General features: G+C 38.6%; 1 protein-coding gene across 4 annotated transcripts in view; it reads left to right on the plus strand.

Annotated features, from left to right (window-relative positions):
• Nucleotides 1-3: 3 nt before the first annotated feature.
• LOC121726761 (tau-tubulin kinase homolog Asator) overlaps nt 4-21,035 on the plus strand; it is a 50,727-nt gene continuing 29,695 nt past the window's right edge. For all 4 annotated transcript variants that reach the window (XM_042114243.1, XM_042114244.1, XM_042114245.1 and 1 more), the window contains exons 1-2: nt 4-146; nt 19,577-19,792. In XM_042114243.1, the coding sequence (XP_041970177.1) occupies nt 19,737-19,792 (56 nt within the window). In that variant the 5' untranslated portion in view covers nt 4-146; nt 19,577-19,736. The remainder of the gene's footprint in view (nt 147-19,576; nt 19,793-21,035) is intronic.

Consider the following 21,035-nt stretch of genomic DNA (forward strand, 5'->3'; position numbering starts at 1 on the left):
ATCCAGATTTACTTTCGCGCGATCATACAATAATTCTGATTTCTGTTGTGTACAGACGTGTGCGAACTGCGCGCGGGACGCCCGCCGCGCCGGTTCGGCTAAAAATACTGTGTGTGTGTGTGTTTGTTGACAATGATATTAAATTGGTAAGTCTTGGTGTCGTGTGAACTAGGCTTAAGTTTTTCTTAAAATCATAAGAGTGTGTCCCAGGCCTAAGAAGTTGTAAAAGTGTTGAATTACCAAAAAAAAAAACTGTCGAACGTGCCGAGTGCAAAGTGCAACTTTTAAACTAAACGACTTTCGGTAGCCTGTACTTTTTTCTTATTTTTCATGTTTGGTGGATTGTTTTGTAGATTTTTTTTCTTATTTTCCTTTTTATCGTGATTAACTATTTTCGACCATCGTAATTTGCATCTCAAAGCTATTAGTATTAAGTTTTATAATAAAATCTTACACAGATCATAACTCAAAATCAAACATAAAGAAAAATAAAAAGTCTGTTGTAAGGGAAGCTTAAAGCTCATGTGCCGGGTCCAGCCTGGATGTAGACGGGTCCAGAGCGCGCTTTGGCACCTTCCGTCAGTGAGTTATAGCTACATTTAAATCAAAGAGAGTATATCAAAGCGACTCCCATAATTTAGAGGTATTTAAACTTTCGGCCATAAATTAAAAGCTAAGAAAAGCTTTCTCTAATGACTACGCAAATAAAAGCGCGTCATAATTTGTGTCATTTAAATTAAGAGTGTGCGGGTGCGGCTGGGAAATGTGTAAAGTCATTTCTTGTTAACTGTAAATATATTATAATATATCATCATCTGAAACAAATTTTTGTGCAGATAATAAGATAATCTCCATTACCTCTTCACGCTTAAAAGCCGCTGAACCGATTTTGATGTAATTTGGAAAGGGCATAGAATAGTTTTTGCCTAACTTTACTGTTTACATATTTTAACAAACGAATTTCAGAAAAAGGCAGTTAAGAGTAACTTTGAGTTACTCTACCCAATTTGAGGATTAGTAAGTTGCGAGTTTGTAAATGCGGGGTTTTTCTACTGGCAACACTGTGTGTCCGTTTCTGTCCTTGATATTGTTAGTGTCATTGAGAGACGAAAATTATTACAAGTTGTCGTCCATTTAACGCTTTTTATATGACTACGCCAGAAGGAGGGTAGGTATACTATGTTTTTAATGATTTCGTCCATACATGTTTGTATTGACAAGAAGATTAGTTTTCCACAAAACTCAATACCTATTCTGAAAGTATTTGGTGGCCAATTAAAAAAAAGTTTGATTAGCTGTTTGAAATTGTAACCGACCGTAGCCGCCCGCCCTCCGTTCTGCGTAGCCACCTGCCCCCTCGCCTTGTGTAGCACTGCGCTTTATTGCACTTAAAGCTATTTCGGTCGTGTTTGTTTACATTCTCAGAAAGGACATGCGAATGTAACACGTTGGAAGGACTTCTTTGCTTGTTTTGGCTGTGTGTTTGCCCTGTATAGTTAGGGTTGATTCAGATCGCAACGCGACGAGGCTAGGCGAGGCGAGGCATAAATTTGTATGGATTTGAAAGATTTCAATTGCGTGAGACGTCTTGCGAATCTGTCAAATCCATATAAATTTAGAAATGCATCTACGCGTCGCGTTACGGTCTGAATGAACCCTTATTCGGCGCTCTCGGCATTGTTCTCAAGAGTTGTTACAATTACTGCAAACGATCGCGACCGACAAAAATAAAAAAATAAAATGTAATTTTATGAACTACTAACTATAGGCTATATTAGGTTTTATTTTCCTCTACGCCACTACAAAGCAGCGGTGCCCGGTGGCATACGGGCAACATACGGGTCGCTAGACCAACGTCGGTGGAAAATTAAATAGTCTAGTTAGTCATAAAGTATCATTTTTAGGGTTCCGTAGCCATAGGGTAAAAACGGGACCCTATTAGGTACTGAGACTTCGATGTCTGTCCGTCTGTCTGTTTGTCTGTCTATCTGTCTCCAGGCTGTAACTCAATAACCGCTACAGCTAGACTTCTGAAATTTTCACAGATTGTGTATTTATGTTGCCGCTATAACAATAAATACTAAAAACAAATTAAAAATTAAAGGGGGCCTCCCATACAACAAACGTATTCTTTTTGTACCTTTTTGGCTCGTAATCAATAATGGCAACAGCTAGGCACTTGAAATTTTCACAATATCCTTAATTTTATCTGTACTCTAATAATTAATTAATAATAAAATTAAAATAAAATAAATATTTAATCCCTCCCATACAAATTTTTCGCCCATTTTTCCTCTATAACGGTACGGAACCCTTCGTGCGCGAGTCCGACTCGCACTTGGCCGATTATTAATATTTGAATTTTTGTCGGTGGCGTCCGCTTGCCGCGAGGATCTGAGAGTCATAAGGTGACTATAAATAGCTAGGCCATACAAATTAGGCCTGTCATTTGCCTATGAATTAATTTCTTTCGAATATTTCTGAATCACCTGACAAGTTGATTGTACCTAATTGAACACAAAATATTTTGGGTTCGTTGCTCCTTCGCCTACACCCTGCTCGGAACACCTAAACAGTGCGAATTAATAAACAAATCGGTATATTAATGACGTCAAATGTCGATTATATGACCTGCACATCTGTTGGTTGGAGGAGACTCGAGAGATTTGTTAGTTGGGAATGTAAGATTAAACTATACAAATAATATAAACTGTAACTTGATTTAATAAACTATTTCATTTCATTTCATATTAGACCCGCAATTTTGTTACTTTTTTTATCGTACAGGAATATAGCTTTTTTCGGTTAAAATATATCCATAATAAGCATATCATTTGAATCGGCAAGCGGATTGAGCCTCAACCTCTCCAACAAACAGACCGAGACTTTCTCAATTATTAGTATGAATGGACGGGACAAATCTCAATTTAGCGATTATACGTATAGTAGACACGTGTTTTCCAACATTGTGTTTTCATTTTGAGCGTTAAGTGGCTTAAGAACTGATTTTGGCACCATTACAAAGCAGTGCACTGTGACGTCATCAAATGCCGGAAAACGCGAAAAACACGGTCCCCCAGTTGACGCAGACGGCGAAGCAGCATGCTGAAGCCATACCAGTACAGCTGCGTAGGTTAGTTAGCCCGATGACTGCCGTTATTGTTTTCGAGTGTTTCTAGAACGCAGCCAGGAAATTGCTAAACTACAGAATTATAATCCCGCGATAAATAAACTACAAAGTGAATGCACACATTTCATGTCGTTAGAGAGTTTTCATTGCCAAGATGAAAATAATTTGGAAAAATTCTACGCGGCTGAATAGTAGCGTCGTAAAGTCGGTAGACGCGTTTTACGATTATTGACTGTCGCTTACCAAACAAACTGTGTTATGACTTATGAGTTATGGGAACATGTAGTGCGTCAGTTTCATAGGTACATATTATATTATGCAGCACTGCACGTGCAAGTCGTTAAATAACTTTTTCACTGCTTGGTTACTGTTTAAGCGTAAGCAATTTAGTTGGCGCTAAAATTTGTATACAGTGTGTAACAAAAATAAGTGATAATACTTTAGGGTGTGTACGTGTTCCTTGTAGAGAGTTCACTGTGAAAGTAGCAGCTCTGAAAGACGAAAATTTTTTTTCACTTTTGTATGGGCAAGGGCCCGAGCGTCACGAGTTTCCCCATACAAAAGTGAAAAAAATTTTTGGTCTTTCAGCGCTGCAACTTTCACAGTGAACTCTCTACAAGGAACACGTACACACCCTAAAGTATTATCACTTATTTTGGTTACACACTGTATATCGCGTTGAATCTGACAATTTTTTTAATGACAAAGGTATTCTAGGGTCTCCTTACAACACACTATCTTGAACCTGCATAGAAGTCGAAACATCCAACACGTTAACACTTTCACAATAATAATTTTATAGGATTTTGATTTTCGTAGTTGACAGCCTAAGCAGAGAAAAACTGTCTAGGCTTATTATTCGTAGTGTCTAGGAAAACAAAATATTACAGCAGACGGAAATGTATAGTTAGAAACTAGTACTTTTAGCAAGTACAAAGTCATGTACAATTAATTTTGGAAGTTGGTTAGTTATTGGCAGTGTATGGTAGCTGTCAGTTGTCAGCCTCGATCATAGTCCGTGATGTACGGGCCGGGTCGATGGCCGAACAGATATAGATCGGTTATTGGGACAACATGGCATTGTTTTGTTTTACACATGGTACTGTCCAACTTCTTGGCGAGGTTTTTAGTCTGATTACGTTTATGTGGAACTAACAGTTTTGAAATGGGTAATAACTACGTTTTTATGTACCATGCGGTGCTGTTTATTGTAACGAATTATAAAATAAGCTTGCAAGCTTTAAATATTATTTAACAAAGTAAACAGATTTATTGTGCTAATATTATCCAAATATGAACTATCAATTAATTTCTGCACGTGTTTAGAATCAAGGTATAATGCTAGAGGCACACTAACGGCAGAAAACAATAAATAATAATTACTGTTATGAATTGAGAAATTTAAAAAAATCTCAGAATTTTTTCTAGCAGTAAGTAGACTGATGATTATAGCTAAGAGCACTTTTGATCATGTCAACTTTCAAACAAAAAAAACTAGATCTCGTAATTATTCCGCACAACCATTTCGATGGTACGATGACACAGATAGTCGACTTATATACCAACGTACAGACAGACACGTCAAACCAAAAACACCCCTATGTTTTTGTCGGGGTTTTTTTCTATGAAATAACAACTTTCGTCGCCCATGGACACTCGCAGCATCAAAAGAGCTGCAGGTACGTTGCCGGCCTTTTAAGAGGGAATAGGGTAATAGGAGATGGAAGGGATGGGAAGGGAATAGGGGAGGGTAGGGAAGGTAATAGGGTAGGGGATTGGACCTCCGGTAAACTCACTCACTCGGCGAAACACAGCGCAAGCGCTGTTTCACGCCGGTTTTCTGTGAGAACGTGGTATTTCTCCGGTCGAGCCGGCCCATTCGTGCCGAAGCATGGCTCTCCCACGTATAAACTATTTTTATACTTTATACTTACTATTATACTATTTTGATAAGTCGCGTAGCTTGCTACGGTGCTACACCGTAGCAGCGCCGTAGCCTCCTAAGCTTAGGAGCTACGGCGTAGGCACCGCAGCAGCCGTGGAGCCCGTAGTCACAGTAAGGTACCAAACACAAAATATACTCCAAACCAACATCGTGCAAGCATTTTCAACTCAGCAGAATCGTGTAAGTTTTTTCGAATTGGCAAATGCTGAGTGTAATTTATAATAATAAATAAGAACAACTGCGGAGACAGTTTGGCAAAAACACGTGAGGAGTCCCCCCCTCGACCGACCGACCGTTTTAGAGTTGTGAAGGTCGCCGGCTGAAACTCAGTTTTCTCTGCGTTGTATTAAATGATTATCATAATAATTATATTGCCATTAATCGCGTTAACGCCACACTTGGCTGTTGGCAACACATGGCAAGTATCACGCAGATGAGATTCCTTGTCGTAAATGTTGTGTTTATGCCACTTGGACTATCCATATTTAGGATTTACGATATGTGATTTAAACTAATTTATAGTCACTACTAAAGCTGCAAGTTGGGCGCGACTTTGCATCATCATCATCATAATATTAATACGCGAACGAAAAACTTTGTATCCCTTTTTACGAAAAATGGGGAAACGTAGGTGCATGAAATTTTGCACAGTTATAGTTTATATGGTGAAGGAGTGCATCGAGCTAATATTATTTTGAAATTATGCTTTTATCATACATTTTTTTAACAAATAAAACATTACACACACTACAACACACACACATGAGAAATGACAGATTTTTGAGTGACAAGCCTATACATACGAGTTACACTCTTTTATTTATGGTTGAAGTCTTTTGACAACAAGTTGACAATTTGAAAATGGATTATAGTTTTTTTATTGAGATAATATATTGCCACGGCCAGTCTGAGATCAGCTAAGTCCCAGAGACAATAGTCAATATTATTTTTTACAAAACATAGGTAGTAGTTCTAATGTCGTTGAAACTAAGGTCGAATTTCGACCATTGGGCGATCTCTAGTATATTTAAAAAGTCTTGTGGTGATTGTATATTTTGGTAAAATAAAAAGTAACTACGCATGTACCTTATCTTTTATCTGTGCTAAATTTCATTAAAGTCGTCCCAGTAGTTTCATGGCCTATTTGATTCAAACTAGTCAACAAATCTATCCTGTTGATTGTATTTACTTAAAATTTAGATGTTACATATGGACAAATGCAGACTCTATCGAAGAGAATCAGCAAAGCTTTTTAAATGACTTACCTTAAACATTAAAGAAAGCTGCCACGTTTTTACAATGAGAAAGTTTCCTGTTTTGAGTCCTAATTCACCATTACTTTAAAATAATTCTTTACATAAATAAGAGTTCGAAGAATCAGTTAGTCATGTGCAGAAAAATAGGTGATTGACCCCAGGTTTCCTCGATTATTGCGGAAGAGACGGAAATAAACCCAATAATGTGTTTCACAATCAGCTCCGTCCGATACAAGTGTCTCCCATGATACACGTTCGGGTTAGGACTAGGTAGTATCAGCATCAGTGACCATACTTGGTACTTATGTTTGGTTACTTATTTCCGTGGCTTGGTACCCTTGGTGGAAGTAGATGGAGCGTAGACTCTATAATAATAATAATTTATTTATCATCAAAATTAATTACACATTGCACATGTTGCACATAAAACAAAACACTCTATAGTCTATACCTATAGGCCATAGCACCTTATTCTACAATTTCAATCCAATTTTTTTAAATGAAATTAGGGGGGCAAACGAGCAAACGGGTCACCTGATGGAAAGTAACTTCCGTCGCCCATGGACACTCGCAGCATCAGAAGAGCTGCAGGTGCGTTGCCGGCCTTTTAAGAGGGAATAGGGTAATAGGGGAGGGTAGGGATGGGAAGGGAAGGGAATAGGGGAGGGTAGGGAAGAGGATTGGGCATCCGGTAAACTCACTCACTCGGCGAAACACAGCGCAAGCGCTGTTTCACGCCGGTTTTCTGTGAGAACGTGGTATTTCTCCGGTCGAGCCGGCCCATTCGTGCCGAAGCATGGCTCTCCCAAGTTTAAATTTATTTAATTTAAATGCAGCTTCACTCCGTGCTTGATCTGGTTCGTCTATCCACAAATTGTATTCTAATGAAATGCTATTTGCACCAGATTATTTTAGTAGCGGGAACTCATGTCTAGATAAAACATGAAACTCCCTAAAGTCTACGGAAAGTTAATCTTACTGCAAATTGCAAACAATATTACAAATGCGAAAGTGTGTCCGTCTGTCAGTCTGTTACTTATTCACGCCCAAACCGCAAACCGATTTTGTTGTAATTTGTTACGGAGATACTTTGAGTCCCGAGAAAGAACATAGAATACTTTTAATCTCACAAAAATGTACGGTTCCCGTGCAATAAAAGAGCAACGGGGTTGCGGACGTCATCTAGTTGCTTTTCTTTCTTTCTTTCTTTCTTCGTTGCATGTCTTACATCCTCCTATTATTATTATAGGTCCAAGTTGCAAACTCATAAAGAGGTCGTAAAAAAAAACTTGATGACAAGAATAATTTTAACTTGATATTTGTTATGTAGTTACAAAAGTTATTAAAAGAAGATAAGGTGAGTCAGAAGGTCGATGGTTCATTATTGTAAGTGTACATTACAATACATAACCGTCTGGCAGACTGTGTCGGTTAATTGCCAATGAAATTTCGATACTAATCGACGACAGATCGGCTGTGGATTGACGAATGTTCGGCGTCGTTCGAATACCCAATACTTTAACTAATAGTGGAGCTAAGTAAATTACTGATCTACATAGCAGCGTTCTTATAGTTATTTAAGTTTTGTTATCTATCGACAATAGAGTAGCAATATAATTTATTTAAATTTTATTACCCTAAATCAGAGGTTTCCAAAATCCTTTGTTTCGTAGACCACTTTCAAAATTTAGGGGGATCCGGTGGACCATCTGGAGCCCATCTACAATACTAATATCAATTAAACTTGCTTTTATTTTAAGATCAATCGCTTTGCCATTCTTTATCCATTTTTATCAGGCCTTACATAGTCCCCTGTCGAGTCTCGCGTGGACGCCACCACCGACGGGGGTCCACGCAGCCTTAGCATGGCCACAGTAGAAATGCAAAAGTATAGAAACACTGCGGAGATAAACTGAATGTACCGTTACGATCTCTACCACGGCTAACCGCAACCGACAAAAATTCAAATAAAATGCCACTTTATAACATATACAGTATACTATAGTCTATTTATGTCCGCAGTGTTTCCAAACTTTCGCATCTCTACTGTGGCCATGCTAACGTTACTGGAGTCAATTTCCGGAATTACTGCTCTAAACAATAATTATTATAGTCATTTGAATAACTTATACTACTTAGCCTGTTTGTAAATTGTATAGTAGTTGAACAAACAGACGGTATGGCTGCTTGTAGCAGCTTCTTCCAGATAAGAAGAATAGAATATGTCAGAATCCGAGTTATTTATTTTAGAATATTAGTGTCCACCTCAGAACAGGAAAATAAGGTGTCCACTGTCCCATAAACTCTATAGTCTATAGTCTATACTCTATACTCTATAGGCTACGTTACCTATACTTCGATATTATTTCTTTTCTTCGGACTGCATTGTTTAACTAGAATATATTATTTTTTTTTATGAAAGAAGGGAGCAAACGAGCAAACGGGTCACCTGATGGAAAGCAACTTCCGTCGCCCATGGACACTCGCAGCATCAGAAGAGCTGCAGGTGCGTTGCCGGCCTTTTAAGAGGGAATAGGGTAATAGGGGAGGGTAGGGATGAGAAGGGAAAGGAATAGGGGAGGATAGGAAAGGGAATTGGGTCTCCGGTAAACTCACTCTCAGCGAAACACAGCGCAAGCGCGTTTAACGCCGGTTTTCTGTGAGAACGTGGTATTTCTCCGGTCGAGCCGGCCCATTCGTGCCGAAGCATGGCTCTCCCACGTATAGCTTAATAATGTGTGTTCCTAAGAGTTAAAAAGTTCCTTAGAGTCCAAGTTTCTATATAGTAAGTACTATAGCTTTTTTAAATTCCTTGAATTTAGAGTGTTTTACGAACTCCAAAGTTATCACCCTCTTTTCATTATTACTAAGAAGATGTTACACCTTGTAATGCCATTGTCAATTTCCAGAAACTCCTGAACAGAGCCATATCTTGCGGTTTTCCTGTTCTCGATGTCGTGTCTTTGACCTGCATAGACAGGTGTCGCCTTCGAGTATTTTCGTTGTCCATGCACTAATTATTGTTCTGCCCCAAATATAATGTGACTCATTTAAAAATCTTCGTTCGACGTGAAGCGTCAAACTTTTTGCTTCGGAGTTCAAAGTCTCAAAGATACATTTCAAAATGTGTAATGCTTAAAAACTTTCGTTGTAGGTATTATAACCAAACGATAGAACAGTCTTCAGATTTGTCGTGGGCCGTGGCTAGTCGGAAGGTTTGAAGTATTTAGCTTAGTAAGTCGCCCTAAAATTAGATGAATATGAACCCATTTACAAAGCTGATATCACGGGTTTCTGACAAATTTTCTGTCGGATCAAGAAAAATCCGATTTGAAAGATAGACCGGAAAACGTGTATCACGGCTCCAATTTTAGCGTGTTTATAATTTGGTTATAATATTTCGTGTGAAGAACTCACATATGTTATTATCAAACCAAATGAACTTTTTTGCGCACAGTAAATGCGTTAAAAGCATCTTGCGGAGGATGGCGGTCCTATCCGCAAGTATGTGGGTATCTGTTGCGTCCGAAGATGGTGGTAAGGATTGCCTCAATTTGGGACTTCTGGAACTCCGGTCTTTTTGTTTCTTCTTACTGATAAAATTCAATCGTTTTTCCTCCTTCCGAAGTTAATCTCGATTATTGATTAGTGGTCTCTGGAAATAGCGTGCGTATAGTCAATGTATACAAAACTATTACGTAAAAGTTTACGTTCGTTAGTAACGGTGTACTTATAGAACTGTAGTCAGGGAACACGTTCCAATGTTTACAATATCGACTCCTGGGTACTGATATACGACTTCTTCTACCGCGGAATGTTTACTACGTGACATGGCATCGTGTGGGCTGAAATATTTCCTCGTTAACACAATAACTATTTCGACAGTTAAAGTCATTTTTTTAAATATTATTCCGTAGATTATCCCATTTAACTGTCTCACATAGAGTTATTAATTACTGAATTGTAATCAGACGAAGAGTTTGATAGATAAAAATTATTCGTCAGTGAGTGCCTCCGTAAGACAAATACCTGTGGTATTTGTCTTACGGAGGCACTCACTCACAATGCTCTTCCAATATAATATCTTCCAGATTATCTTCGTATCGTAGATACTTGACTTCATTGTCTACGGTTTACCGATTGCTAGTAACTATATAAAGGTCATATCTTATCATTAACAGAAGAATTTTATTTTTATTTTTAAAACATCATTAATTATGCTACCCTAATGTTCAAACTTGAAGGGTGGCGGTCCGCAGTCAGCATATTATGAATGAGGGCTACTCACCATTTTGGCGGTTGGAGCTCGTAGTGGAAGGCCTACGTTTAGGTGTATCAGTCTATGCTATCAGCATATCTACATTGGTAGAGCTCATCATCATCATCCGATGATGATGAGCTCTACCAGTGTAGATTTCAATAGATTTAGAGCCCTCCACAATGTAGGATTGTGATTCTAGCTGTAAGTTTACGAGTCCTACTTTTCCCCGCTCCCAGGTGCAGACTGTTGCAACCTGTTGCCGAAAGTCGGTTCAATGACGTGCGATTGTTAACCCTATTCTTTAACGACCAACTAAAACGCTGTAAAATGCTATTCCTGAGCTATATTGACTGAAGATGTTTTTAATACTTAACCTCCTAAATAGTATGGAATTCAGAGCTCTATGGTCTACACAACAAAGTCGAAAATCGACCGTTTCCGAGGCAGTCAATTAAAATTTTATCACACACTAGCTGTTGCCCGCGACTTCGTCCGCGTGGACTTTAGTTTATAATAGTTGTTCCCGTACCAATGTACGGGAACTTTTCTGATTTGCGCGTAAACGATTCAATCAATATTGAATCGTTTACGCGCAAATCAGAAAAGTATATTGTGTGGGAACCGCACATTTTTTCGCGACAAAAACATTCCTTGTCCAAGATTCAAATTAGTATCTCCAATCTCCATGCCAAATTTCATCAAAATAGATTAAATAAATAGTTTAGGGCTTAGGCGATAATAATTAAAGTTTATTGTGCGGGAACCGTACATTTTCCGGGACAACATTCCTTGTCCTTTCCCGAGACTCAATTAAGTATCTCCATACCAAATTCCATCAAAATAGATTGAATAGTTTACGCGTAAATCATAAAAGTATATTGTGCAATAACCGATCATCTTTCCGGGACAAAATGTATCCTATGTTCTTCTTCGGGACTCAAAGTATCTTTGTACCAAATTTCAACAAAATGGGTCCAGCCGTTTACGCGTGATGTCGTGACTCGTGACCACGCGAAATATAACGTTCCGCGCGGCTTCGCCCATGTAAATTAGATATTTCACAGACAAATTAGTCCACAAAAAATAGACTATGATCCTTCACGTGGTCTACTTCTTATCTGTGCCAAATAACAGAAACATTGCTCCTAGTAGTACGTGAGATAAGCCCTTTCAAATAACTTCCCCCGTTTTTTCCACACTTTCCTCTATTCCTTCGCTTTTATTAGTCTTAGCGTGATAAAATATAGCCTATAGCCTTTCTCGATAAATGGGCTATCTAACACTAAAAGAATTTTTCAAATCGAACCAGTAGTTCCTGAGATTAGCGCGTTCAAATAAGCCTTTTCAAATAATTTTCCTCGTTTTTTACACACTTTCCTCTATTTCTTCGCTTCTATTAGTCTTAGCGAGATAAAATATAGCCTATAGCCTTCCTCGATAAATGGGCTATCTAACACTGAAAGATTTTTTTCAAAATGGACCAGTAGTTCCTGAGATTAGCGCGTTCAAACAAACAAACAAACAAATAAACAGACTAACAAACTCTTCCGCTTTATAATATTATAGTACTAGCTGTTGCCCGCGACTTCGTCCGCGTTAGCATAGTAGATCGCATCCCAAGTATTATTTATTGTACAAAAATATTCAATGTACAGAATTGACTTTCCTACGATTTTATTATATAAGTATAGATGTTCCGCGCGGCTTTGCTTGCGTAATTAAGGAATTTCACGCAACCGTACATTTTTCCGCAAACAATAGCCTTTGTTCCTTCACGTAGTCTATTCTTCATGTTTGCCAAATAACATAAAAATTGCTCCAGTAGTTCTTAAGATAATAAGCAATTTCAAATAATTTTCCTCCGTTTTTTCCACATTTTCCTCTATCTCTTTGCTCCTATTAGTCTTAGCTTGATAAAATATAGCCTATAGCCTTTCTCGATAGATGGGCTATTTAACACTGACATAATTTTTCAAATCGGACTAATAATTCCTGAGATTAGCGCGTTCAAATAAGCCCTTTCATATAATTTCCCCCGTTTTTTTCCACATTTTCCTCTATTTCTTCGCTCCTATTAGTCTTAGCGTGATAAAATGTAGCCTATAGCCTTCCTCAGTCAATGGACTATCCAAGAGTAAAATAATTTTTCAAATCGGACCAGTAGTTCCTGAGATTAACGCGTTCAACCTGAGATTAGCACTTTCAAACAAACAAACAAACTCTGCAGAATTATAATCAGCCTCGACGATTCTGCATTGCCAACCGAGCTGTTTCACGGGCTGCTTCACTTTGCTCTCGTGATTGAGAAGCACGAAGTCGAGCCATACTATTGCGGCGCTGTTCACGTGCAATTTCTTGTTCTTCTTCAGTCCTTTCATTTGCAGTATTTTGTATTCTTCTTGCATTACGGCTTTGTCGGGAAAGATTCGATCGTCTTGGTCGCGGCATTATTAATTAAACTTCACTTCACTTCAATCCACTTGTTAATTATTTATTTAATAGAAATATTTATAATATTGATTTCTTACAAATATCAAATTGTCATCCATACGTCATTACATAGCTGTCATTTTACGTCAATTACATAGCTGTCATTTTCGTTTTGTTATTCCAAGTCTGATTCTTTTTTGTTATACCACGTTTTATAGTGACTGACGTTTCATGTCAAGTCACACAGGAACGCTGTCGAACGGGATAAAAAGTATCCTATGTCCGTCTCCTGGCTCTAAGCTACCTCCCTACCAATTTTCAGCCAAATCTGTTCTGCCGTTCTTGAGTTATAAGTGGTGTAACTAACACGACTTTCTTTTATATATATAGATAGATAACAGAAATAATCTGGGTTTTGATGCGTCGGAGATATGCGTTTAACTGTCCAATCAATTACAGAGACGATCTTCTGTTGCTACGAACAATAAATTTAAAATAACTACATAATTTATTCGTGGAAATGGAATCGAGACGCAAATTAGTCGTCGAAATAGCAATTAGGTTATAGATGCCAGGGTAAGGATTGCACAAGCACAAGACCAAGTAGCAGAAAAGCTTTCGGCAGTAAACAAGATCCTTGCGGTTTGTTATAATTTATTTATATTTCATTGTATGCAGAAATAAACAAGCAATACATAACAAGATGATGACGAGCTTGTGTTTTTATTGGATCAGAGCATCAAAGATTTCATCTGATGCAGCAGCAACGTCATGAGGATTTTAGGCTTTTTGTCTCTGAAGAATCGATGAATGCTGAGAAGAATGATGAGCGTGCATGTTATCATCTCCGATTTTGGCTAGATCTTATATTTTAGAACAGGTCGGATAATCAGACAACACTATACATTGCCCAATGTTCGAAGTTCGACCTTAAATTTAATTATCTTCTTCTTTTGGCTCCCCGTTTAAAGTATTGACTATTTCAGATTTAATAAAAAAAACAACAATCCATGGTAGTGTGCGCGTTGTAGTGCCGAGTGCGTGTAATGTTTTATTTATTAAAATAATGTATTATAAAAACATAATTTTAAAACAATATTAGCTCGATGCCCTCCTTCTCCATATAAACTACAACTGTGTGAAATTGCATAAATGGTGGCTTTGGTCGAGTTTTCATTTGCCTAACTTATAATATAAAATATACGCGTGTGCGTCTGTCTACTGTTATTGGTATTACTACGTCAAGTTACCTAAAATGAACTAAAATCAGGCTTGTGTGTTCGTGCATCCAATAGAATCTATGGAGATGGTTAACACAGTAGAGTGTAGACTCTACAGTATATGATTTATATATCGTTCTGGTGATCAGAGTACTACAAGATATCCCAGGTCGCCGTAACCTCTGCTATCTAAAGTAGCCCATTCCGATAGTGTAATGGACGCTAGTATCGTGCGTACTGCCGCCGGAGACCACTCCTGTGTTGGAGCGACGCCAATCACCAGAAAATATATCCCATTATACAGGGATCCTCAAATTGTTGAAACTAAAACAAGTAATTAATATCTTTAAACGAGCAATTCTATTCTGTATATGCCGTAAAAAAATGCCGTCTTCATACCCATACGGATGCCCGGATCGGCAACCTGTATGGGTATGAACTCTATGAAGACGGATTTTGTTCCCAGTAAAGTTGTTCATTTTGACGGTCTCATTTGAGGGTTTCAAGGATAACGGCGTTTACACAAACACACTGTATTGAATAATCAAGGGTACAGCAACGCTTTCATACCGTAGCTTTCTGTAAGTTAAAAAGCAATCGATAAAACAAATACTTTTATTAGTGGCAACATCGTAGTGTCATCCCTTTCAAATCAATCTAAAAAAAAGGGATGACACTGCGATGTTGCCACTTGTTAATTTCTTCACTTTTTTGACAGACTAACAGTAGGTGTTACGTACAGGTCATGGTACGGGTTGTCCGGCGGCCTGAGGGCAATAATGTAAAGTTAGGTCTTGTCAGATTGTCTTCCTAAGAAGACATCTAATTAGATAAAAAGTTGAAAGTGGTATCGCGGCTTTAGTCTCTGAGGAGCACTGCAATGATTGCATCTTTTTTTTTTATTTAAGTACCTCTTGCTGTGCGCTGAAGTTAATTTGACACAGTTTACACGGTGTGAGGTATCTGGCTATTCTGAGCTCCATCATCCATGTAGCTTGTATTAAGACACTATGGCGAATTTCCGCGGCGGAAATTCCGCATGATTACGTCAGCAATGTCAAACGCATGACAATATAACGCGACGGAATTTCGGCATGGTGTGTCATCGGTAATTTAAAATACATTGCAGGCGCCAGGCGGAATTTCGGCATAGTATGTTTAGACACGTCTTATTGTGGAAAGAAATAAAGTGTGACATATTTTTGTAAAACACAGCATACAAAAAAATGACAAAAGTTCCCTTACCGAGCAGAAAACGAAGATATTTTTGTAGATAATGAAAAATAAATTTGCTTTTCACACGATGTTCGCGGAAGCGTAACGCTGAATGAAATATTTATCAATTTTGCCAACATACGAATACGAAATTAGAATCGCGGTGCAGCGAACGACACATACATTTTTAAATGAGTTGGATTAAAGAGTGTAAGTGAATTTGTACGAGGTAAAAATTCACTCAAGTTACACTCTTTAAAAACTTTAGCTGCAAATGCTATAGTCCCTTAGTTGTGTAGGTAAGGCATTAATATTGTAGGTATAGCATTAACATTGACCTTCACAGTTCGGGAGCTGCGGTCGTTTTATGAGCTCTAATTAATGTGTAATGATGATCCTACGCAAATGTCCCAGTGGTTTCCAAACTTTGGAAAAAACACAAAATAGCCAGCGCATTATAAAAAGTACTTCAACTCCTCTTGCCTTAACTCAACCACTCTAGATCCATATACTTAATATAAGATATTTATCCAGCGAATAAGTTATCAAAAACTTCTTTGCTATCTTTGACTGGTACATTAGTAAAGACAATCGACAGACGAATACAGCAATACCTATTGCATAGGTAGTAGCTAGAAATTAATATTTTAAATAGGAAGTGGGGGTCAGTTTTTTATTTTTCTTAACTTCCTTCGCCCATGGACACTCGCAACATCAGCAGAGCTGCAGGTTCGTTGCCGGCCTTTTAAGAGGGAATATAGGTGTAAGGGTTAGGAAGGGAAAAGGGAAGGGAATAGGGTAGGGGATTGGGCCTCCGGTAAACTCACTCACTCGGCGAAATAAAGCGCAAGCGCTGTTTCACGCCGGTTATCTGTGAGCTCGTGGTATTTCTCCGGTCGAGGCGGCCCATTCGTGAGCCATGCTTCGGCTTTACCATTATTTACCCGAGAGCGCGAGAAAGAGGGTTATTCTTTTTTCAATCTATCCACAAGTAACCTTAGTTTCTAGGCTGAAGGTATTATTTTGTTTACGTGTGCTTTACATCAGCTGAAACCTTCTTGAAGTGTTATTATAGCGACCGATATTTATGTTGTCTATATTTCATTGACCTCTCTCTTTATTTGTCTTGTAATTTTGCTACTCAAACCCTACAATTTGAGAACACGATTGAAGAAATATTAAAAATAGCGTTTTCAGACAAAGACAAGCGCGTCTCGCTTTACAGATACGGGGTATAAATAACTCCAGTTTCGACTGCTGTAACAGAAATAACGGTCTTGCGTTATTTACAGATTGTTTCAGACGAGAAATTGTAGAAAAGTTGCAAAACCCCAGTGTTTCCCTTCGCTGCAAGTATATCTGTACCTTGTTTTACTGATCAGTCCGTGATCCACCATTAAAGCTCTTACTTTAGGTCTCTATTATCTACCTCTTCATTTTAATATTTTCATTCTGTCTGCTGTTACTTGTTAGCGGTATTTACAATAGTGTTAATATTATTTAAAAAGTCATATGTAACTATTTCAGTGACCTTAATACCAGCATTTAAATGTACGTTGGTAATACTCATAGTACGCTACCGGCTACAGCAGACTAGGCCCCCAAAATAGTGACGCACAAAAATTAGTCACATTCTACCGATCCACTCTGCGATCGCGCTGAAAATTTATTGGTCAATTTTGTAAGAGAAGATTAATAACAGTGCGCAAAAACACTAGAATCTCGTTAGAATTTTATCTCGCCCGATAAATGTGAATTCGCATTTGATCTCATGACTTTCATTTGTTTATCTAATCGCCGCAATATTGCAGAAATACAATTTTATGTGATCATTCACCGATGCTGAATGCTCTGCCCATGCACCGCGAACATCATATTGTAAATAGTACACAGAAACGGCATAAAGCAAGTCAATGCATTGAGGAAAAATTAAGACTACCAGGCACAACTATTTATATTGAATAACGCTATTTATCTGGTAGCCGGTAGGACTTTAGTAAAAGTTCTTTAGGGTGTTACAACTTACAAGCATATACGTACTTACAATTTGCTTATTTTTACTTGGATAGGTTACAAGTTCTTGCAGAATCAAATTTCGTTATTTTAACTTGAGGCCATTACAGTAAATAACAGCCATAAACAGAACGGCGAAACAGAATTAAAGAAGGCAATTAAAATATTCTCATAAGTCATAACTCTTTATCAAAATAATGTGCGTGTTTTGGCTTTCTTTTCTCATAATGGAATTCTTATAGCTATTTGAAAAGTTGTGCCTCTAAGAATGTTCACTTTCCCTAAGAACTATCTTGGAAAATTGCTCCATCTTGGTTTTCCTTCTCTTCTTTTGGTCGTGGCTACGATTTTTTAAATACTTTTGCAACTTTGTTAAGATCAAATAAACCAATGCATAATCCAATTTTTAAATACGATGATGTGGTGCATCATCGCCAATCGGCAAAGCCTGCCTTGTCCGCTCTTATTACGTATCAACAAGCCTCGACCTGCCTCGGTTACCATTTTCCTTCTGATGGTATTGGTTGGCCCCAAAATATTGCACTATGATTGATGAGTGCCCCCTGGAGTCTGGAGCGAAGTGGGTCGGCTGGCCGAGCCCACGCGCGCCCGATATAGACGATTGCAGCCACCGCCGCCGATTTCAACAATACTCTTATTTAATGGATAATATTCTATAATCCGTGCAGACGTGGTCCGATAGGAAAAGGTATTACAGGAACATGAACCCCGGAAAATATGTAATTACTATGTGAGACGTAGTTGCGTCTACGACATGAGTGTTGCGCCTAAAACCCAAGACTTCTATTTAAACTGAGGTAGATGAGGCATACCTACGCACCAAATGTTCCGCCGTTCCAACAGAGCTAATTCACACCGTTGCAGTCAGCGTTCACTGGCGCGCTGTACGCGATGGTCATAATATTATGCGAAATTACAAAAAAATCTCCTTCTAAATCGCATTTTAACTGTAGTTTAAGTTTACTTTATTATTAATTTGTACATAAATTTAATTTCCCGAATACAATAGGCCACCCTTGTTACTCTTGTTACAAAATAATATGGGCATCTCGCACTTGACTACGTAGATACTTTTAGTTTGTGTGTGTGTAATGTTTTGAGTGTATTGTTTTAGGATTGCTTTTCAAATGACATTTCGTAGAGTACACCTGCACGTCTACCTCAGTTTAAATAGAAGTACTAATATCTACTATTCGTCTTCACTCCCTAATATTTCCCCCAAGAAATCCGGTCATTAGTATCTTTGAGAGCCATCAGACATTTCTGATGCAGCAACTGCAGTCTTCAATTTTCGCTTGATGTCATCCTCAGCCTTTACGGTCGGAAAACATTTTCTTTATCCAGAATACATAATCCTACTTCCTACTAATATTATAAAGGCGAAAGTAATTAATAATATCCCACTCTATCTACTCTACCCTTTTTTTATACGTGGAGGACGGTGGTTCTTTTAGTTGATAAGAATTTGGGTATAGCGCACACTGCTCTACTCCCAGTTTTTTTGATGAAGGGTGAAATACCAACCACACCGGTTTCGGTGACGGTGGCCGGTTTCATTGAAACCAGGCCAGGTACGCAGGAGTAATTTTATAGTGCCCGAGTGTGTACGCAGTACACAGGAGCAATCTCTATTCCTTTACTCTCATAACCCAGTGGGACGGAAGACCGACACGACTGGCGAGAGATCAGGCGCAGGACCGACTTTTTACACGCCCATCCGACGCATGGATCATCTTACTTGTCAGACAATCAGGTGATCAGCCTGCATTGTCCTAACCAAACTTGGAAATAACATGTTTCCAACGCGGGAATCGAACCCACGACAAGAGTCCGAGTCAAGAGCCACGCTCTTAACCACTGGACCATGGAGGCGAAAGGTGAAAGCAGGCAGATGAATAAATCAAAGTATTGGCTGATGGAAAGCGATTAGGTAACGTCACCACCTCTGCAACACTGCCACCGCCAAATTTGCAACACCACAGACCACAGTACAATACGAGTATAAGCTTTATAAGCATTGCCGGCCTTGAGTTTACCTGCTTGTTATATTGCATAGGTACTAATATTTTTCTCGTTTTGTTGCAGGTAAATAAACACATACCTAACATGAACAGAGAAGATCTCGAAAGATGTGTAACATGCTTTTATAAATACGCACTGTGCTTTGAATGTTGATTTGAAAAAAAAACTAAGTATGGTAAAAGGAGAATAAGTTAAAAAATAAGAGACACAGAACGAACGAACCATGTCGCTGCTGGCGCCAAGGAGAGTCGAACTGGAGTGGTCCCATAAGTTGCCATGGTAAATAGATGTTTGTTAATTATTTGATGTTGTTTTTTAAGGTATTGTGACCCCACAAAACCCCTAAAACCTAGTGACTAGTGAGTCGTGACCCTCCCCAAAATTTCGGTTCGGTTCTTGAATTAAAAGAACGTAGACTTACAATATCATAATATAATAATAATAGCTCCTACACCGGTTTCGGTGACGGTGGCCGGTTTTACTGAAACCAGGCCAGCTACGCAGGAGTAATTTTATAGTGCCCAAGTGTGTGCGCAGTACACAAGAGCACTCTCTATTCCTTTACTCTCATAACCCAGTGGAACGGAATACCTACATGACCGGTGAGAGATCAGGCGCAGGACCGACTTTTTACATGCCCATCCAACGCATGAAGCATCTTACTTGTCAGACAATCAGGTGATCAGCCTGCGTTGTCCTAACCAAACTTGGAAATAACATGTGAAAGCAGCTCTGGATTTATGTAATGGGCGGTATAGGCCATATGGCTCATGGCCTATGGGCAGCAGCGTCCTATGCGTATACGTATACCCTCTAAAAGGCCGGCAACGCACCTGCAACTCTTCTGATGCTGCGAGTGACGGAAGTTGCTTTCCATCAGGTGACCCGTTTGCTCGTCTGCCCCCTTATTTCATTAAAAAAAATGGCGTCCTAGGGGCCAGGGGGGGCGGCACCGTCCTAGGATGGCGGCAGAGTACGTACATTAGGACAGCAAAATTAAAGTGGCCTCGGCCTTTTTATTATGAGTATACGCAGTATAGCTATACCACAGAAAATATAATAGTACTCCGGCTATACTCATAATAAAAAATATACCTAAATCCGGCCCAGGCTGAGAGGGGTTGCAAGAACGTTGCTTTCTTACTGCCGCACTCACAGACGAATATTAATTACTTACTTAACTATAATTAAGTAAATGAAGATTTTGACATAAGCCCCATACATTATCTGTCAAACTCTACATTAAATTAAAATTTAGTCATCATTAAAATATGTCTCTGCTGAGTTTGGCCGTTAATATTGCATCAGCTCTTCAACCGGCGACATTTTTTTTAATCAGTGTGTTGAATTTTTTGTCTGATATACTTTAAAATATACTTAGTCAAGAATTATTAAACATACAAAAATATTTTAATATTTGAAGAAATAATAATTTTATGGAAGGTCTTTGACCTCAAGAAGCTAACTTCACACTACAGAATGCGAAAAAACCCGTCAGGCGTCAGCTGTGCGAACGCCGCAA

The sequence above is a fragment of the Aricia agestis genome, chromosome 5, assembly GCF_905147365.1.
Source record: "Aricia agestis chromosome 5, ilAriAges1.1, whole genome shotgun sequence".
Classification (NCBI taxonomy): Eukaryota; Metazoa; Arthropoda; class Insecta; order Lepidoptera; family Lycaenidae; genus Aricia; species Aricia agestis.